The sequence below is a fragment of the Myzus persicae genome, unplaced genomic scaffold (assembly GCF_001856785.1).
Source record: "Myzus persicae strain clone G006 unplaced genomic scaffold, MPER_G0061.0, whole genome shotgun sequence".
NCBI lineage: Eukaryota > Metazoa > Arthropoda > Insecta > Hemiptera > Aphididae > Myzus > Myzus persicae.
In genome coordinates this window covers 646,586-661,811 of record NW_019100581.1, presented here as the reverse complement: position 1 = coordinate 661,811, position 15,226 = coordinate 646,586, and the positions used below count along the sequence as shown (strand labels likewise).

The following is a 15,226-nucleotide window of genomic DNA, read 5'->3' as shown; positions in this document are numbered from 1 at the left end:
TTTCTTTTTAAATTTATTGTCGATGTAGTTCTTGAAGGAATGATATGCTAGTTCCATCGTAAATACAATAAATGAAATCAACACCCCATAACCGAACAACGTTATTGTTGGAAGTATTTCTTTGATAGATACACTGACGTATTTTCTGTTTATTTTCATAAAGTCACATGTCGGCTTTTGTGGCGTCCATCGTTGAATCAATCGTTTTCTTATTCCAACCTCGTGTTGTTGTATTAACCTTTGTACATTATAAAAGTAAGACGAATAATAATTTCAAAATTTTCATAAACTTATCACATTAGCAAAAACATACTTTTGTTTGAATACGTCCCTGTGGCCAGATTTCTTAACCACTGGTATTGCCAGAACAGGTAGTTTGAACAGCTGAATTTCATATAATCCACATTTCTCTTCTTCTCTCCACTTTTTATTGATGATTTGATAAGCTGATGTTTTTTCGACCTATGCAAAATAAAAATAAATACATTTTCTCCATTTCCTATGCAGATATATAGTATAATATAAAATGTTGACCATAAATCCATGAAACTCGGTGCGAATCCTTTCAATTCCCTTTGGGGCATCTGTGAAGGAGCTGTTTTCATTATATGGTTTTATTTTCACATCATAAAGTTTTCTCAATATTTCATTGGTCGTTTCCTATAACACATTTTGTGTTTTAAAATATTATAAGACCGTTAACTAAATTATTCTCATTCAAGAATAAAATATAATCTAAACAATTTAGAGTATAAATACTTTAGGAATGTAGGTACCTATTACTAAATTAATTTGATTAAGCACATTACGCATTTATTGAGATCTATGATAAAATCATAATAAAATGTAAGACGTTTAATAGCAAAACAATTAATATATTATAATAGTAATGATCCTAGTGGTAAAATGTTAAATTTTGATTTAAGCTTACGTTAAAATAAGGTTTTGCGTATGTGGTAATCTGTATACTCATTGTCATTGATTTTTCTTGAAGAAAATCTTTTACGTTAGTTATTGAGGAGCTCGTCGACTGAAATAGACTCACGATTGAAGCTGAGTACGCATTGAACAGGAAGAAAGTAGTTAGAAATAATACAAAAACTACAATTTTTATAGAATTCAAAATTAAGACAATTGTATGACCTGAAATAATTGTAAAGATAAAATCTTAAATTGTATGTGCAAAGGTAATGGGCTGGTATGCAAGGAGGATTGTTCATAGTGACTAGTTAGTAGCTGGTAGGTATACAAATGTTTTGTACTGAAAACGTTTTTTTTACCAACATTTATAACAGTTAAGGATTCTTGAACACCAATAGCATTTGATGTTTCGAATAATTTTTACCTTGTTGACAAATAGCACCGTGAACTAATCCAATAATGTCCAGCACAGGTAACGATGATCCGCGATTTACTTTGAATTTATTTAAAAATAGAAGAATCAAGACGAATCCGATAAGCATTAGTAGGGTAATTTTCCATACTTCATATTTAAATGGTTTAATATGAATATTAGTGATACTGGACAACATAGGTTGTTTGAATAATATATTGCTCCTGCAATTAAATTAAGTGTGTAATATAATTATTTAAAACATCTTATTTTTGTTACATAATAATAGGTACCTATAAATAGAAATATTCACCAAGAAATTTATTGCTAACAACTAAACTGATATTATCAGGTAGAAGGTAATTATTTAATTTCTTGTTTAATGTTAAACCAAACCAAATAATTATTATCGTCAGTAACAAAATTCATTATTATATTACTCTAAAGAAACTGTTCCAACTGTAAAATCAACTGCTGTCATCCTGTCGAGTCTCATCAGCGATCCAGCAGCTCCAAAATCGCTTTCTTCTCTTTGCAAAATACCAGTTAAACCGAAAAAAGAACCATTGCCGAGAGACCAGCCGTGATCATCGGTTATACTAATGGTATAACTAACAGTGAAAAAATAAAAAAAAATAAAATCAATCTATAAACAATCATTAAATATCATTGCATTACTTGAAGTTCAGTTGGTAAGCTAAGATTTGAATCATTGGATAATGCATGTAAGTGTATACATCCAAGCCGGCAGTCGTTGTCTGATTGAAACCGACAAATTCGGACGGATTAAAAATCTGTGAGAAGTGTATTTATGAAGTATATATATTATAGTATTATACGTGTTATGTAAAAAAAAAAGTCACGAATTATAATGTGTGGAAATAATCTCGGAGTCATCCTCACCACAGTAGTCGCTTTTAAAGTAGCTCCCCGAAAATTCGTCCTTAAATCAATCGAATCGTTTATTTCCATGTGATATTTTGATGCCGAACCGGTTTTGAAAACTCGAATTGTATCTAATTTACTTGCTCGGAAACCACTCCAAATCTCCCAGACATTATTTCCGATTTTTTGAAACAAGAACACACAAGAATCTGGTAAAACGTAGAAATTATCGAAGTATGCTTCAAAGACAACCGAAGCAATTGTCAACGTATCATTTGTATTTGAAATTGATTTTTGGTTAAACAATAACCAGTCATTTTGCAAGTTGAATAATCGATTGTTTGATGCCTAAACAATAATTATTAATAATCATCATCAAAGATAACGAATTCACATAATATGTACTCATTTTTAAGCTTTTAACAGTTATTTTATCCATAGAGTCACTATAAATATTTAAATGTTTTTATGATTCAGGTAGATTTTTGCTTGTTTATCTTTAAAATGTTTTTTAAGGAAATTAAAATTTACTCTACAATTATGTCTTGTGTCGTCAAATAAAGGTTGTATTATTCTGATTTAATTCCGAGACAATCGTAAAATATTAAAATATTAATTTTATAATTAAAAAAATACATAACTAGGAATAGAAAATGTTCGGAATTATGTGGGGATTCTTAGAAACAAAACAAAAATTGCGGTTGCCAATTATAGACTATTACAATACTAGTAATAATGTTTGACAAAAAAAAATAATAAGAAATAAAAATTCTATTGAGTATTTCAATTATAAAAAAAAAACCACTTTATGTTAGGTCATTTAAACCAAACATTAAGTTTCAATTTTGACATGAATCTGTACAGCTGAATCAATGCTATAGTTTTGGAATTGATTAATAAAATGCTCTGATTTTTTATTATACTAATACGAAACCATAAATAAGCAATGAATGAACAAATATTTCATAATTGTTAGCAATAATATTATTTAAATTAAATAGTATTTATAAAATAAATCTGCCTTTTAAAATTTGATTCATCATTAATTAATAGATATTAAAAAATAAAAATGTTTTAGATAGTACTTAGAACAGGTAATGATTAAACAACAACATAATGTATTTTAATATAATATGTCAAAAACAAACTAAGTAATACTGCATAATAATAATTATTATAACAAAATTAACAATAACTTATTAAGTTCGATTAGTTCAAGTGTGTAAAAACAATTTTGTACGCTCAAAATATCACTGTTAAATAAAAATTATATTAATGAATTTTGATCAATGAATTATGAAAGTCCCGATTATTGTTTTTGACACCGCGACAACTTTTGAAAGTCTGAGGGCCCTCGTCTACATAACCCCACATCCAAAATATATGCAACTCTTGGTAAAACATAATATAACCGCACGTCGGCATCCATGATAACAATATAATATATAATATCGAATAAAACTGGGATGGGGTCTAGACGAACAATTTGTTAATGGTCTGAGAGTTACGATTACAATTTATAACCAACCAAACTATTGTGTGACTTTTTTTTAGTTTCTCCACTCTCCTCAGAATCTTAAAATCACTTTAAAAGTTTTGATCAGTAGTTGATCAGTATATATTATAATATACGTATTTATTATTGTGAACAAAATAACTCGTTTCTGCTAAAAATTGTGTAACTGTTCACAATGACAAACAACTAAACTACTATATAGTACACGATTTTATAATACAATTTTAATTTTGAGTATAAAGATTTTTCTTTACTGATTTTATAACCGGGAATTTTCGGGTGTTCCAAACCTACACATAACTCAACCAGGAATTAATAACATATTTTATCAATATATTATAATAGTATTATACTTAATTTACAATTAACAAATATCAATTTAACGTGTTCGAGCTATGTTATGCATTTATTTTATAATACAAAATATATATGTGGGTAAAAACCTTATGCAAGAAGCTTAGCGTCCCATCACAAGACAAATCAACTATGAATCCATGTCTATACCACGTGTCGTGTGTCCGAGGGGCGAATAAACAAAAACTCAACGATTTGTCGATCGTCGAAAATGTCTTTAATAGTTCTTCATTTACATCTATCAAATATGATTGAACGATTTTAACGTATTTTATTCAATAATATTGATCCACTCAAATGTGAATCGTAGTCGATTTTAATAATCATAATTACCTGTAGGCCAACATGTAACAGCGGTGACAGTTTGGACACGTCTTTGGATAAAAAAGTTCGATATAACTTTTATTAAACCACTGTGTTCGTGAACTTCTTCTTGATACGAAAATTGAATAATAAAAATAAAAAATAATATTATGTGAGTAACACTGACTTTGAGCATATTATCGTTCGTTAATTTCCTATTTCGATTTTACTAAAATTATAAGTTACAATAAACCTTCGTCCATGAATATTTTTTGATATTTAACGTTTCTACTTGTCAGTATAACATTTCCATCGATAATATGTCCACACATCTAATTCCATAAATTGTTGGCGAAAAACACATCATTATTTCACGTATTTGTTTTTGCAAACTAGGTTACCTGGAAATATTCTCAATATTCAAAAAACCTAATTGATTCGTATAACCAAATGTTATAATATTCTGTTTTGGTTTCAGTCTAAATAATAAAGTCGTAGGACACAGAGGGCTTTTAATATTTGTATATTTGTTTTTCGCTATTGTAAACAAAGGCCAATTACATAAAAATCTATTTCATGTTTCAACAAAACCAAATCTATAAGTTTTATGTTTCATATTTGTGAATGTTTATTTATTTTTGCTTTTTAAGGCATATTTTTTATTTTTGGGCTTTTTTTGCAAAATTGTTTTCATAACATTTACTGTCAAAATAACAACCCATTATTATATAATTTAAAGGTGCCCACGCAATGCCACGTGTAAACAAGCACACCACTAACCGAAGGACATATGACTTATCAATTAACAAATCAATTACTTTCATAATCAATCAATCAATCAATGGAATTGAGCCTTCCTAATCAATAAAAACAAAGTTAGTTCCATTTAGATAGCTCAAAAATGTTTTTTTTTACTAGGGAATAGTATGAAATTTATAATGGCGAACTGTATTTTCTTATTTTATTAATATTTATTAATTAATTCTTAAAAAATCGAAGAGCATATTTTAAAATTATTAATTGAATACGTGCTTGCATATCTGATGTTTTCTTAGAGCTATAAATAATCCGTAGTAATTATGATAAAGTGGTTATCTCAAGTTATTATCTAACCCTCGTTGGTGACGATTGTGTACGGGAATAATCGTATTGGGCGTAACCCATTTGGTTTCCTTTTTTTCCCAAACGGCTTCCGTTTTACAAAAAAGTCAACTCAGTTGATTGTCATTAAATTGTTTGTGAAATAATTCAAGATATCCGCCTGCGGCAGGTAAGGAAGGCCAAATAAATGTTTTAGCGATTTTCCAATCTCAGAATCTTTGTTTCTGAATTCTGATGCAAGTCCCAAAGACTGTATCTTCCGCCACCAAATTTGACCCAAATAGAATTTACAATCCCTTATGTTTACCGACGGCCATGTTTTTCTTAGTGCAACGTGAATAGCCTCTTCAAAATTTGCGGAAACAACTTGTGGATCAATGTAATCGCACAACGCTGAATAAGCTTTTCCATTGGAAACTGCTGTTTTATCTGGCAAAAAACAGTAAGTCAGGGGAAGATAGTATCCGTTATGTAAAACATGCATGGTAAACATTTGATAAAAAATTGGACAACACTTAAACGTGCCATCGACATATATACAATCTCTATTCTTCCGTTTTGTCTTATTATATCTGCTCTATAAATTTTTGCGATTATGAAGCTCACTGAGTACGAGTATCTACTTATAATATATATATAATTAATTTTGGTATGGATAATATTATGTGTTCAATGTTTGGTATTTTCGATATTATTAGTATGTCAGATATTTTCGGTTAAAATTAAATTACACAGCGGTATAAGGTACATCGGTACCCCGGTAATATCGTCAGCCGTTTGGTAATTTACCTGTTCATATAACCTTTTTCGATGGGAGCCGTTTAGGATGCGCTGATCGGCTATATGACATAAGCGCCAAAGGTGCAAAAATGACATATCATTTACCCCAAAATTAATATTTTATGTAAGTAGTTATTTCAAAATTGATATATCTTATAAAAATGACATTGTATGTATACCATATTAAATTAATATTTTTTTATATAATTAGTTATTTGAAAATTGGTGTCTTATAAAAATTATAAAATTAATAAATCATAAATTATGATATACATGCAAATCAATATAAATTTAATAAATCAGTTGAGATTTTATAAAAAAAATTTCAATAATAAATTGGTTAATTTTTTTAAATAAATATGTTTCGCTTTGTAATTGTAATATACTACATTCATTAATATATGAACGGAACAATGAGCCACATAAAATTGGTCTTTTAAATATCGATGATATGACTCAGCTGCATTTGTAGTTCGTATAACCTCATTATCCGGAGTTTCAGTCCAAATTGTAGGTATAAATAGACTAGAATCTATGTATGTTTCTAAAAGGTAATCACTAAATTTGGAAATCGTTTGATCTTCAAGCGCGATGAACATTAACCTGCAAAAGCATCAGACACTTCGGTGTACGGAAGAAAGCCAAACCAAAAAAAGACTTCAACCAAATCCCTATTTCAGAGTTTTTCATGTATTCATTTCGAAGACCCAAACTTTGAACTTTCTGAAACCACGATTGCCTTAAGTGAAATTTACAAAATTTTATTTTTGAATTTGGAAAAACTTAAGTTTTACTTGGTAGTAGACAGTAAATTAAATGTAAATATCTTCCAAGATATCCTTCCTTCCTTCTTTTAATTTTTAGGTTAACTTAATTAACCTAACGAAAGCTCCGAGTATTAACATTTCTGTAACAATAATTTAAGTGGATACCGCTCTGCTGTACAGTAGTTTTCGAGCATGTCTTTGTAATGGATGTGATAAACCATTGCAAACGAAAAACGATTTTAAGCCTAGACGTTGTGTCATTCTAGTATGCCTGTATGAATAATTTAAGTCAATAGTTAAAAAAAAATAATTATTTTAATTAAGATTTTATTTTTTTCGGTCCGTCATCAGTATTTGGGATAGTAAAAAGGTTCCCAATCTCAAAATTAGCATATTTTCTAATAGAAAAGTGGATCTAGTGGGTACTTTTGAAAGGTCGAAATTGAAAATCTCAACTAGGTTTTGAGAGAGTCTTCAAAAACAAAACAAAAAAGTGAAAAAAATCAATTTTATATCTTTGGTGTAGCTCAAAAACTAATAACCGTAGACAACATCGGCCCGTGTCACTAGTTCCCGGATGGATGACCACCCGGGTTTTTAGTGACGAATACTCGCCACACATACACATGTTCAAACCAACCCCCTCCCCCTAGTATAAAAACAACTTATAATAACCTCCACCCAATGACCTATTTTTCGACGGCTTAATTAATAATCAAAATAAAAAATGGGTTTTCTTTAAATTGTTTATCTCGAGCTGCGTTAATTATTTTTCTTGAAAATTGTATATTACTTCAGTAGCTCAATAATTTATTTTTAATATTTGAAAGATAGTGCATACCTATACGTATAGGTACCCGAGCGGATTTCGCGATTACAATATTTACAATGTTATATTTACAATATTATACTTCGCAGCAAACCGAACATTATTAAAACATAAAAAACCTGTCATCTCTTAAATGTCCTCCATTCTTCTCTGTCCCTTTTATGCTATAACTATATTCCACGAAGTTCCACTATGTTTATTGTAATAGGAGGCTGAAAAGACATTGGCCAATAGACGCCTTGAGCCAATAATGTTACCACCACTCCTCTATCTATATTATAAAAATGTTGGATCCGGGTGTCCCCGAAATCTTTTTCCAGTTACAGCCTTGGACGTATACTCAAAAAAACATGATCAACAAAATTAAGGCACATTTTACAATGGTAAATTATAACGACGGAAATTTCAATAGTTTAATTCATATAGGTCATACAATTAAAACTTAATCCTGCACGGATAACGATTGACAATAATGAACATGATGTAAAATAATATAGTGTGATACTATTATTGAATACTTGTGCTTAAAATTCTATCGTTTATTATACATAAAACGAAAAATACTGAAATATGTATTGCTATGCGGATCATCACTTTGACAAGTGTAAGTGTTGTACACGATTTCAAAAAACAGTATTACGATCGAAATACATAATCCAAACCCATATATCTGGAGCATAGGGTATATTTCTTTTATAGAAACGCTGACAAACTGATTGGCTCGATTTGATGAATCACACATCGGCTTTGCGGGTACCCACCGTCTTATGATTCGATTTTTAAGTCCGACCTCTTGTTGCTGTATTAATCTTAAATGTAATTATTATTATTAGTCATAGTATTTCGGTATAAGCGTATAATATAAGGTGGAAATAAATTTTAAAACGCAATGCACATTTATATAAAAGTATATGAATGCTATACACCACATACTGTTGTTGCGGTTTAAACTTTATTGGAGTGTTATAATTACAATGGTAGTCCCTTACGACTTACTTTTGTTTTAAAATATCTTTGTATCCAGACCGTTTAACCACCGCTAATGCTAGCATTGGCAACTTAAAAAGTTGAATCTCCGATAAACCACATTTTTCTTCTTCTCGCCACAATTGGCTAATCAACTTGTACGCCGAAACGAAATCAATCTTGAATAGATAATACCAAGTAAATAGTAGTTCAAATAAGCTTACACCTATATTGCTGTATTGTAATACGACTCAACTGACCATAAACGCATGAAACTCTGTTCGAACTCTAGCTATGCCTGTCGAAGCCAATGTAAATTTTTGAGTTCCGTGAGATTTCATTTTCGTATCATAAAGTTTCCGTAAGAGTGGATCTTCCGTTTCCTAGATAATTAAATCACACTCGTGAGTCGTGAGGATACACAAACATGCTTTACGTGGGTAAAATTAATTTAAATAATTGCATGGTTAAAAACACCATAAAACTGATAGCAATTTTAATCTAAAAATGTAGTTATGTATAAATTTAAAATGTTATTGATTTGATATATAGGAAAATACAAAAGCATACAAAGCCCAGAAGATAATATAGAGTCAAATTAAATAATTATTACATTTTTCAGAATTTAGTATAATTCCATAATTATATTGTAATATAAAATAAATCTAGAAAAATGATAATAATTATTATAAGTACTGATAAAAGTTTTTACTCTTGATATTTAAAAAATTAAATAAATTACATTAACGTTTTCAAATGTTTTATTTTAAATTTTTTAACCTGGAAAATGGAAATTCAATTTCCCTCAGTGAAATATATTCAGTCGGTTAGATTTCACGTACTGTATAGGACTTTGAAAGTTTAAGAGGAGTTCAGGTCTAAATATTATATTTTTGAACAATTTTGATTTTATATGTATTGATATAAAAAGCTAAGTCATTCATCCCCCCTCCAAAAAAAAAATTTGCATACAACTTAGAGCAAAGTTGGTGATAGTAATATTATATCATGCACTAACGTCAATGCAGGTGAAATAAAATTTCACATTTAGATCAGTAGTGGCTTGAATTAATGTTGTATCTCATTCATTTTTGTTTCAGCATAAAATTCGTTTACATCAAACAAAATTTTTAAATTCACAAGCCTGACAATGACAGTCAGTATAAATGCACTTGGTAAGGACGCATGATGGTATTATTACCTATACGTTTGGAGAACATCACTTATCAGTGTGTGCCGGTCCTTTGTAAATACCTACTATATTATGCTCGTATAAAAAGATACAAAAATACAAAAAAAAATTAACTGTTAAAAAATCTAATAACTATAAAGTACAGCGATAAGAAATTGTATTATATACAAGGAAGTTTATATCAAAATTTATGTTGACCTATTGTTCAACGCATAATTTATTTATAATTTACCAATTTTATGCTACTTTTTAAAAATAATGAATAAATAAGTGTTCTTTCTTTTTCTTCTTGTGTATATTTGCAGAACAAATTTAATATCATTTTGGCGTGACCGTTGCTAGGAAGGGGGGGGGGGGTTGTCCCCACAGACAATGTGACTGTTGATTCTGTGTGGGACTGAGTCCAACTACTAATTTTTTTTTTTCGAATCAAGCATTGGTAAAACGTAATACACTTACACCGAAGTATACGCCGTTGTACGGGTTGTCTTGTGCGCTAAACGTCATCGACGATTCCACCAAATCGTTAATGGTCTTTATCGAATTGCTGGGCGACTGGAGCAATGCGACGATGCTGGCCGAGTACGACGTGAACAGAAACACCGCAGTCAAAAACAGCACGAAAATGGCGACCCGTATGGACCCCGCGTTCAGATTCACCGTGTAGCCTGTCAAAGAAAAAAAAAGAGAAAAAAAACCATGTGTGAAAAGAAAACCAAACGTGTGTTTCATTTCGTGTCATATTATAATAACCTAACCTTACCTTACAATGATGTCGTATCATGTTGTAGTTACCCAACCTAACCTTATTATGATGTTGTGCAATATTATAATAACCTGTCCTAACCTTATTATTTTTCACGATGACGTTTCGGATAATGAGAATCGCAGATACTTAAGAACGAGTGCACGGGGTAGGGGAGAGCGGCAAAAAGGTTAAGATAACAGATACATAATAGAAATTATGAGGCAGTGATTTCTAACCTGGGATAAGCGAAACAAATTGGGTGAAACATATTGAATTTGTTTTATTTATAACGATTCGTTTCGGGAGTTTCAATAGCATATTCAGTTGTTGCCAATAAAAACTTAAACATCGACTTGTCCTACAAAATATATGGAAATATGTACGTTATTACATTATATTAATTATTTTTATTTTTTATTGAAACATTTTAAGAGTAGTTGTGTGAAAAAGTTTAAAATTTATAATGAGACCTACAATCTAGCTTAGGGGTACGGAAGAAAAATTTAAAATAGGTAGTATAGGGGGTAAGGTTTGTGTTAAGTGTGATGATCTTAATGAACCGTGCTGTTTATGGCTTTGCAAAACAATCTCGACCGAGCCTCGGCGGTCTAACGTTCCACTCACACAGTCGTAAGACACGCGTGCAAGTATAACAACACGAAAAATCTTTTCACAAACGGGCAGGTACAGGTAAGATAATAGCCGCTTGGCGTCACAACCTCGAGTACGGTAATTAGTTGACCACTGTTATATTATAACATGTCATCCTGTTGCTAGGACCCCCGGCCAGGACTATATTGCGGTAACATAATATAATATTATACAATTACACGTCGGGCTATAATAATAACATACCTTGTTGGCAAATTGCTCCGTGCACGATCGTAACAGAGTCTAAAACGTTTAGCGTCTCCTCGTCGTCCTTCTTGAACGTTCGGGTCGTCCTGGACAAAAAAGCGATGAGGATCGTGAATCCGATGAACGTGAAAAGCGTCACCATCCACACTTCGAACTTGAACGGTAGAATGCAAATGTTGTGGACACTGGACAGTGGCGGTTGTTTGAACAACGCCGCCCCTCTTCAATAAAAAAAAAAAATTAAACGATGTAACTGCAATCACACGATATCTCGGGTTTTTTTTATGTAAATACGGTAATATAATATTATTGTTGAGACAATCACGAGCGATCTCTTACTGTCTATAAAACGTCCCCACTGTGTAGTCGATCACTGACATTCGATCGTTTCTCATGAATACGCCGATGCCGCTGAAATCGCATTCTCCTCTTTGCAGTTGACCCGTCAGCCCACTAAACGAACCGTTTCCCAAATCCCAGCCAAAACTATTGACGATACCTAGATCTATTCTATTCACACGAACAAAATATTATAACACTACTGTGAACATTATTTGCGTGTAATATTGTAATGTCATTGCATGTATATAATATTTTGTTTATGATTTTACTCAATCTCCAAAATGTTTGGGAGTAACACATTTTGATTTTCAAACGGTAAATATTTAAACCTTATTAAACTATTGAGCTTATTAAATTATCAAACAAATACGTTTTTACTCGTATTTCTCATGCTTGTAATATTACGTATAGTAATTAACGGTTTCAGAGGTGGTAATTTTAATGAAAACAATCGAGCAGAGCATAGGGCGTTGGGTCGTATTGGTTAAATCAAGCCACGAACACAGAAAACGTTGCCTTTAAGTTGACATTGAAAAATAATAATTTCTACAAGACTTGACTGTGTATATTCGGCGTGTAGTAAAAGTTTTGCTTACTTAAAATTAAGTTGATCCTGTAGTATCACGTTCAAATCGTAGTGCATATGAGCGAATGTATCTAGGTCGGTGTCAGCAAATGGATAGAACCCTTTGAATTTGCTTGGTTCCGAGATCTAACGAATAATGGTGACAAAACTATATAATAATAAACGTCAGTGGTGTAATTATGGTAGTGGCTGCGGGCGGCCCTCCCCGAGAAATGTCCGATAAGTGATTTAATCTATAAGTGTCTTATACGTGCATGCGTGTCACGATCTTATTATTTCAGTTTTTATTATTATTCGTCAACAATAACAACCCACGTACAGGATTTATTTTTACACCTACGGGTTTTTTTTAATGTAAATTATGTCTTGCTATCTGGTCAATATAGGTCAAATTTAAACATTTATGAAAATACTTTATTTAAAATAATAAAAACTCAATATTATCCGGAAAATTAAGGAACTGTACATGGCCCGTAATACCCTTCCAAATGAGTAAGACAACGATTTCACACTCTTGATAGAAAAATATAACGGTTTTTGTATGGTTTCACGTAAAACCTTAGCTATCATTTTTACCACAAAACGATGACACTAAATATTATGTTAAAATACACGGTTGAATAGTTTTCAAAAAAAAATAAATACCTAAGCCAGAGGTAACATTCCCTGTATAATATTGTGAGTGACGTTGTTATGTTCAATATTACGTTTAATCTATATGTGTATTGATTTGTTTTGGTTCACGTGCCTACTTCTTAATACTTACAGAAAACATATTATAAAACCGTATCTACTCACCACGGTGATCGCCTTCAACGTGGTACCTCGTAGGTTGGACTTGAACGAGATGGAGTCATTTTTTTCAAAATAAAGTCCGTCGCTCGTCACCACGCCGTGTCTGTTCACTTGGATTCTCTCCGTTTTACCGACTTTGAAACCCTCCCATATTTCCCACCCACCGGCGGTGTCGATCAACAAGAACACATTTGATTCCGGCAAAACGTACTCCTCACCTAAATGCCTTTCGAACGTCTCGAGTGCAATCGCCGACGTGTCCATCACGTGACTTTCGTTTCGCCGTGAGTTTATTAGTATCCAATCATTTTGCATGTTAAAAAGTCCGTGTTTCGAAGCCTGCGAGCGCATTTCATATAATATTATTCGTAGGCCGCTATTGTCATTCGTTTACTCATTATTATTATTTTTTTTTTTCAATATGGCTCATAGTGACGTGAATGGGTTGTCCTCAGATTATGATGTGATTTTCTAAAAATAACTATCGAGCTCTTTAAGCTTAGAAAAAATGAACCGCAGAGCGACTTTCGACGAAGCTACACGTGATCTACTGAGCGTACATTTGCCGTGTTCGCACTTGTAAGACGGAGACAGTAAATGACAGTGTTACGTCCTCTTAATAGTTAACAATAATATCAATTTATTTATTATTGTTATATGTATATAATAAATTCATCGATTTAATTTCATCTAATTTCATTGGTACCCCAAAAACATCAAGTTTTGAAAAAATTTTACCTATACCACAGGACATTGATTCTTGCTTGTAGAACACCTGCGCGTATATAATATGAACCTATAACTATAAATATTTATAGAATTTTTCGGCTGTACCTACTAGCTGTTCATTGTTGGTAACCCACCTACATATCGATTCCTCCACCTTCCTAGTCTTAAATTTCTAAAAATTGTAGAAACCAATTTTAGACTGCTTGGATATTTTGTTTATTAACATAAATAATTAACGATACAAATTAAAATATTAAATTATTAAATTTAATATTTTAATTTGTATCTATACAATGACAATTATGTATTAATAATATCATGCATAATTTAGGTATAGGTGAGTTTTACAATGAATTTAGAACATAATTAGTATAATTTATTTGATAAAAAAACTTTAAGCAACGAACCAACTATACAAACACAGAAAGCTCATAGTTTTAAATATTTAAATATTATATTTAATCAAAGGCTTAGCAGAATCGATAAGTAATTAGTATGAACTAGTAGCCGGTAGAGTAGATACAACATCTGAAGAAACGATACCGCAACGATGGAACGTGAAAATACTAAAAACACATCTCGGCTATCCATCGTTAAAAAAAAGGCCGATAAAAAGTAATAAATAAGCAGTACTTATAGTACCCAAATAAGGGGTAATGTATAATGGCGAAATTACAATATAACAGCAGAACTATACCTTTCGAAATAGCGTTTTCGGGATCTGAACACAAGACACGTCGACCAGAATCCCACATCTGTACCATGTTTTGTGCACTGGAATCACGGACTCACGGAAATTCACCGATATGTCGGCCGATGACAGTGCCGACAGTAGTCGACTGTTTGCGTCTGAGGAATGTCATGTGTAAAATAGGCACGTAGGTACTAACTAATAATAAACGTACATGTCCCGAACCCCTCCCAATCAAAATGGTGTTTCAACGCATCTCCAATCTTTGGTTTTTTTTTTTGTTGTACTATTCAACAAAAGGCTCGTAGATTGTGTAAATTGTCTTGCATCGACTCGATAAAAATTGTCAACATTTTGATGGGGTGGGATTGGGGACATGCACGTAAATAATAGTACAGTTTTTGTTATCGATTTTCAAAAACGACTGCGGCTAAAAAACAAAAATAAAAAA

The 15,226-nt window shown here is 31.5% G+C and overlaps 1 protein-coding gene across 1 annotated transcript; it reads right to left on the bottom strand.

Moving 5' to 3' along the window:
• LOC111034161 lies at positions 1-13,634 on the bottom strand (the record flags this gene model as incomplete). The annotated part of the gene is made up of 18 exons (XM_022315241.1): positions 13,359-13,634; positions 12,571-12,686; positions 11,972-12,142; positions 11,630-11,853; positions 10,486-10,694; positions 9,095-9,217; positions 8,865-9,013; positions 8,407-8,677; positions 6,876-6,995; positions 5,800-6,069; positions 2,237-2,566; positions 2,012-2,127; positions 1,774-1,944; positions 1,346-1,557; positions 1,046-1,143; positions 535-660; positions 314-462; positions 1-238 (listed from the first exon to the last, which is right to left on the bottom strand). Coding segments are annotated over exons 1-18 (3,354 nt in total), but the record flags the coding sequence as incomplete, so codon positions are not given.
• Positions 13,635-15,226: the final 1,592 nt, after the last annotated feature.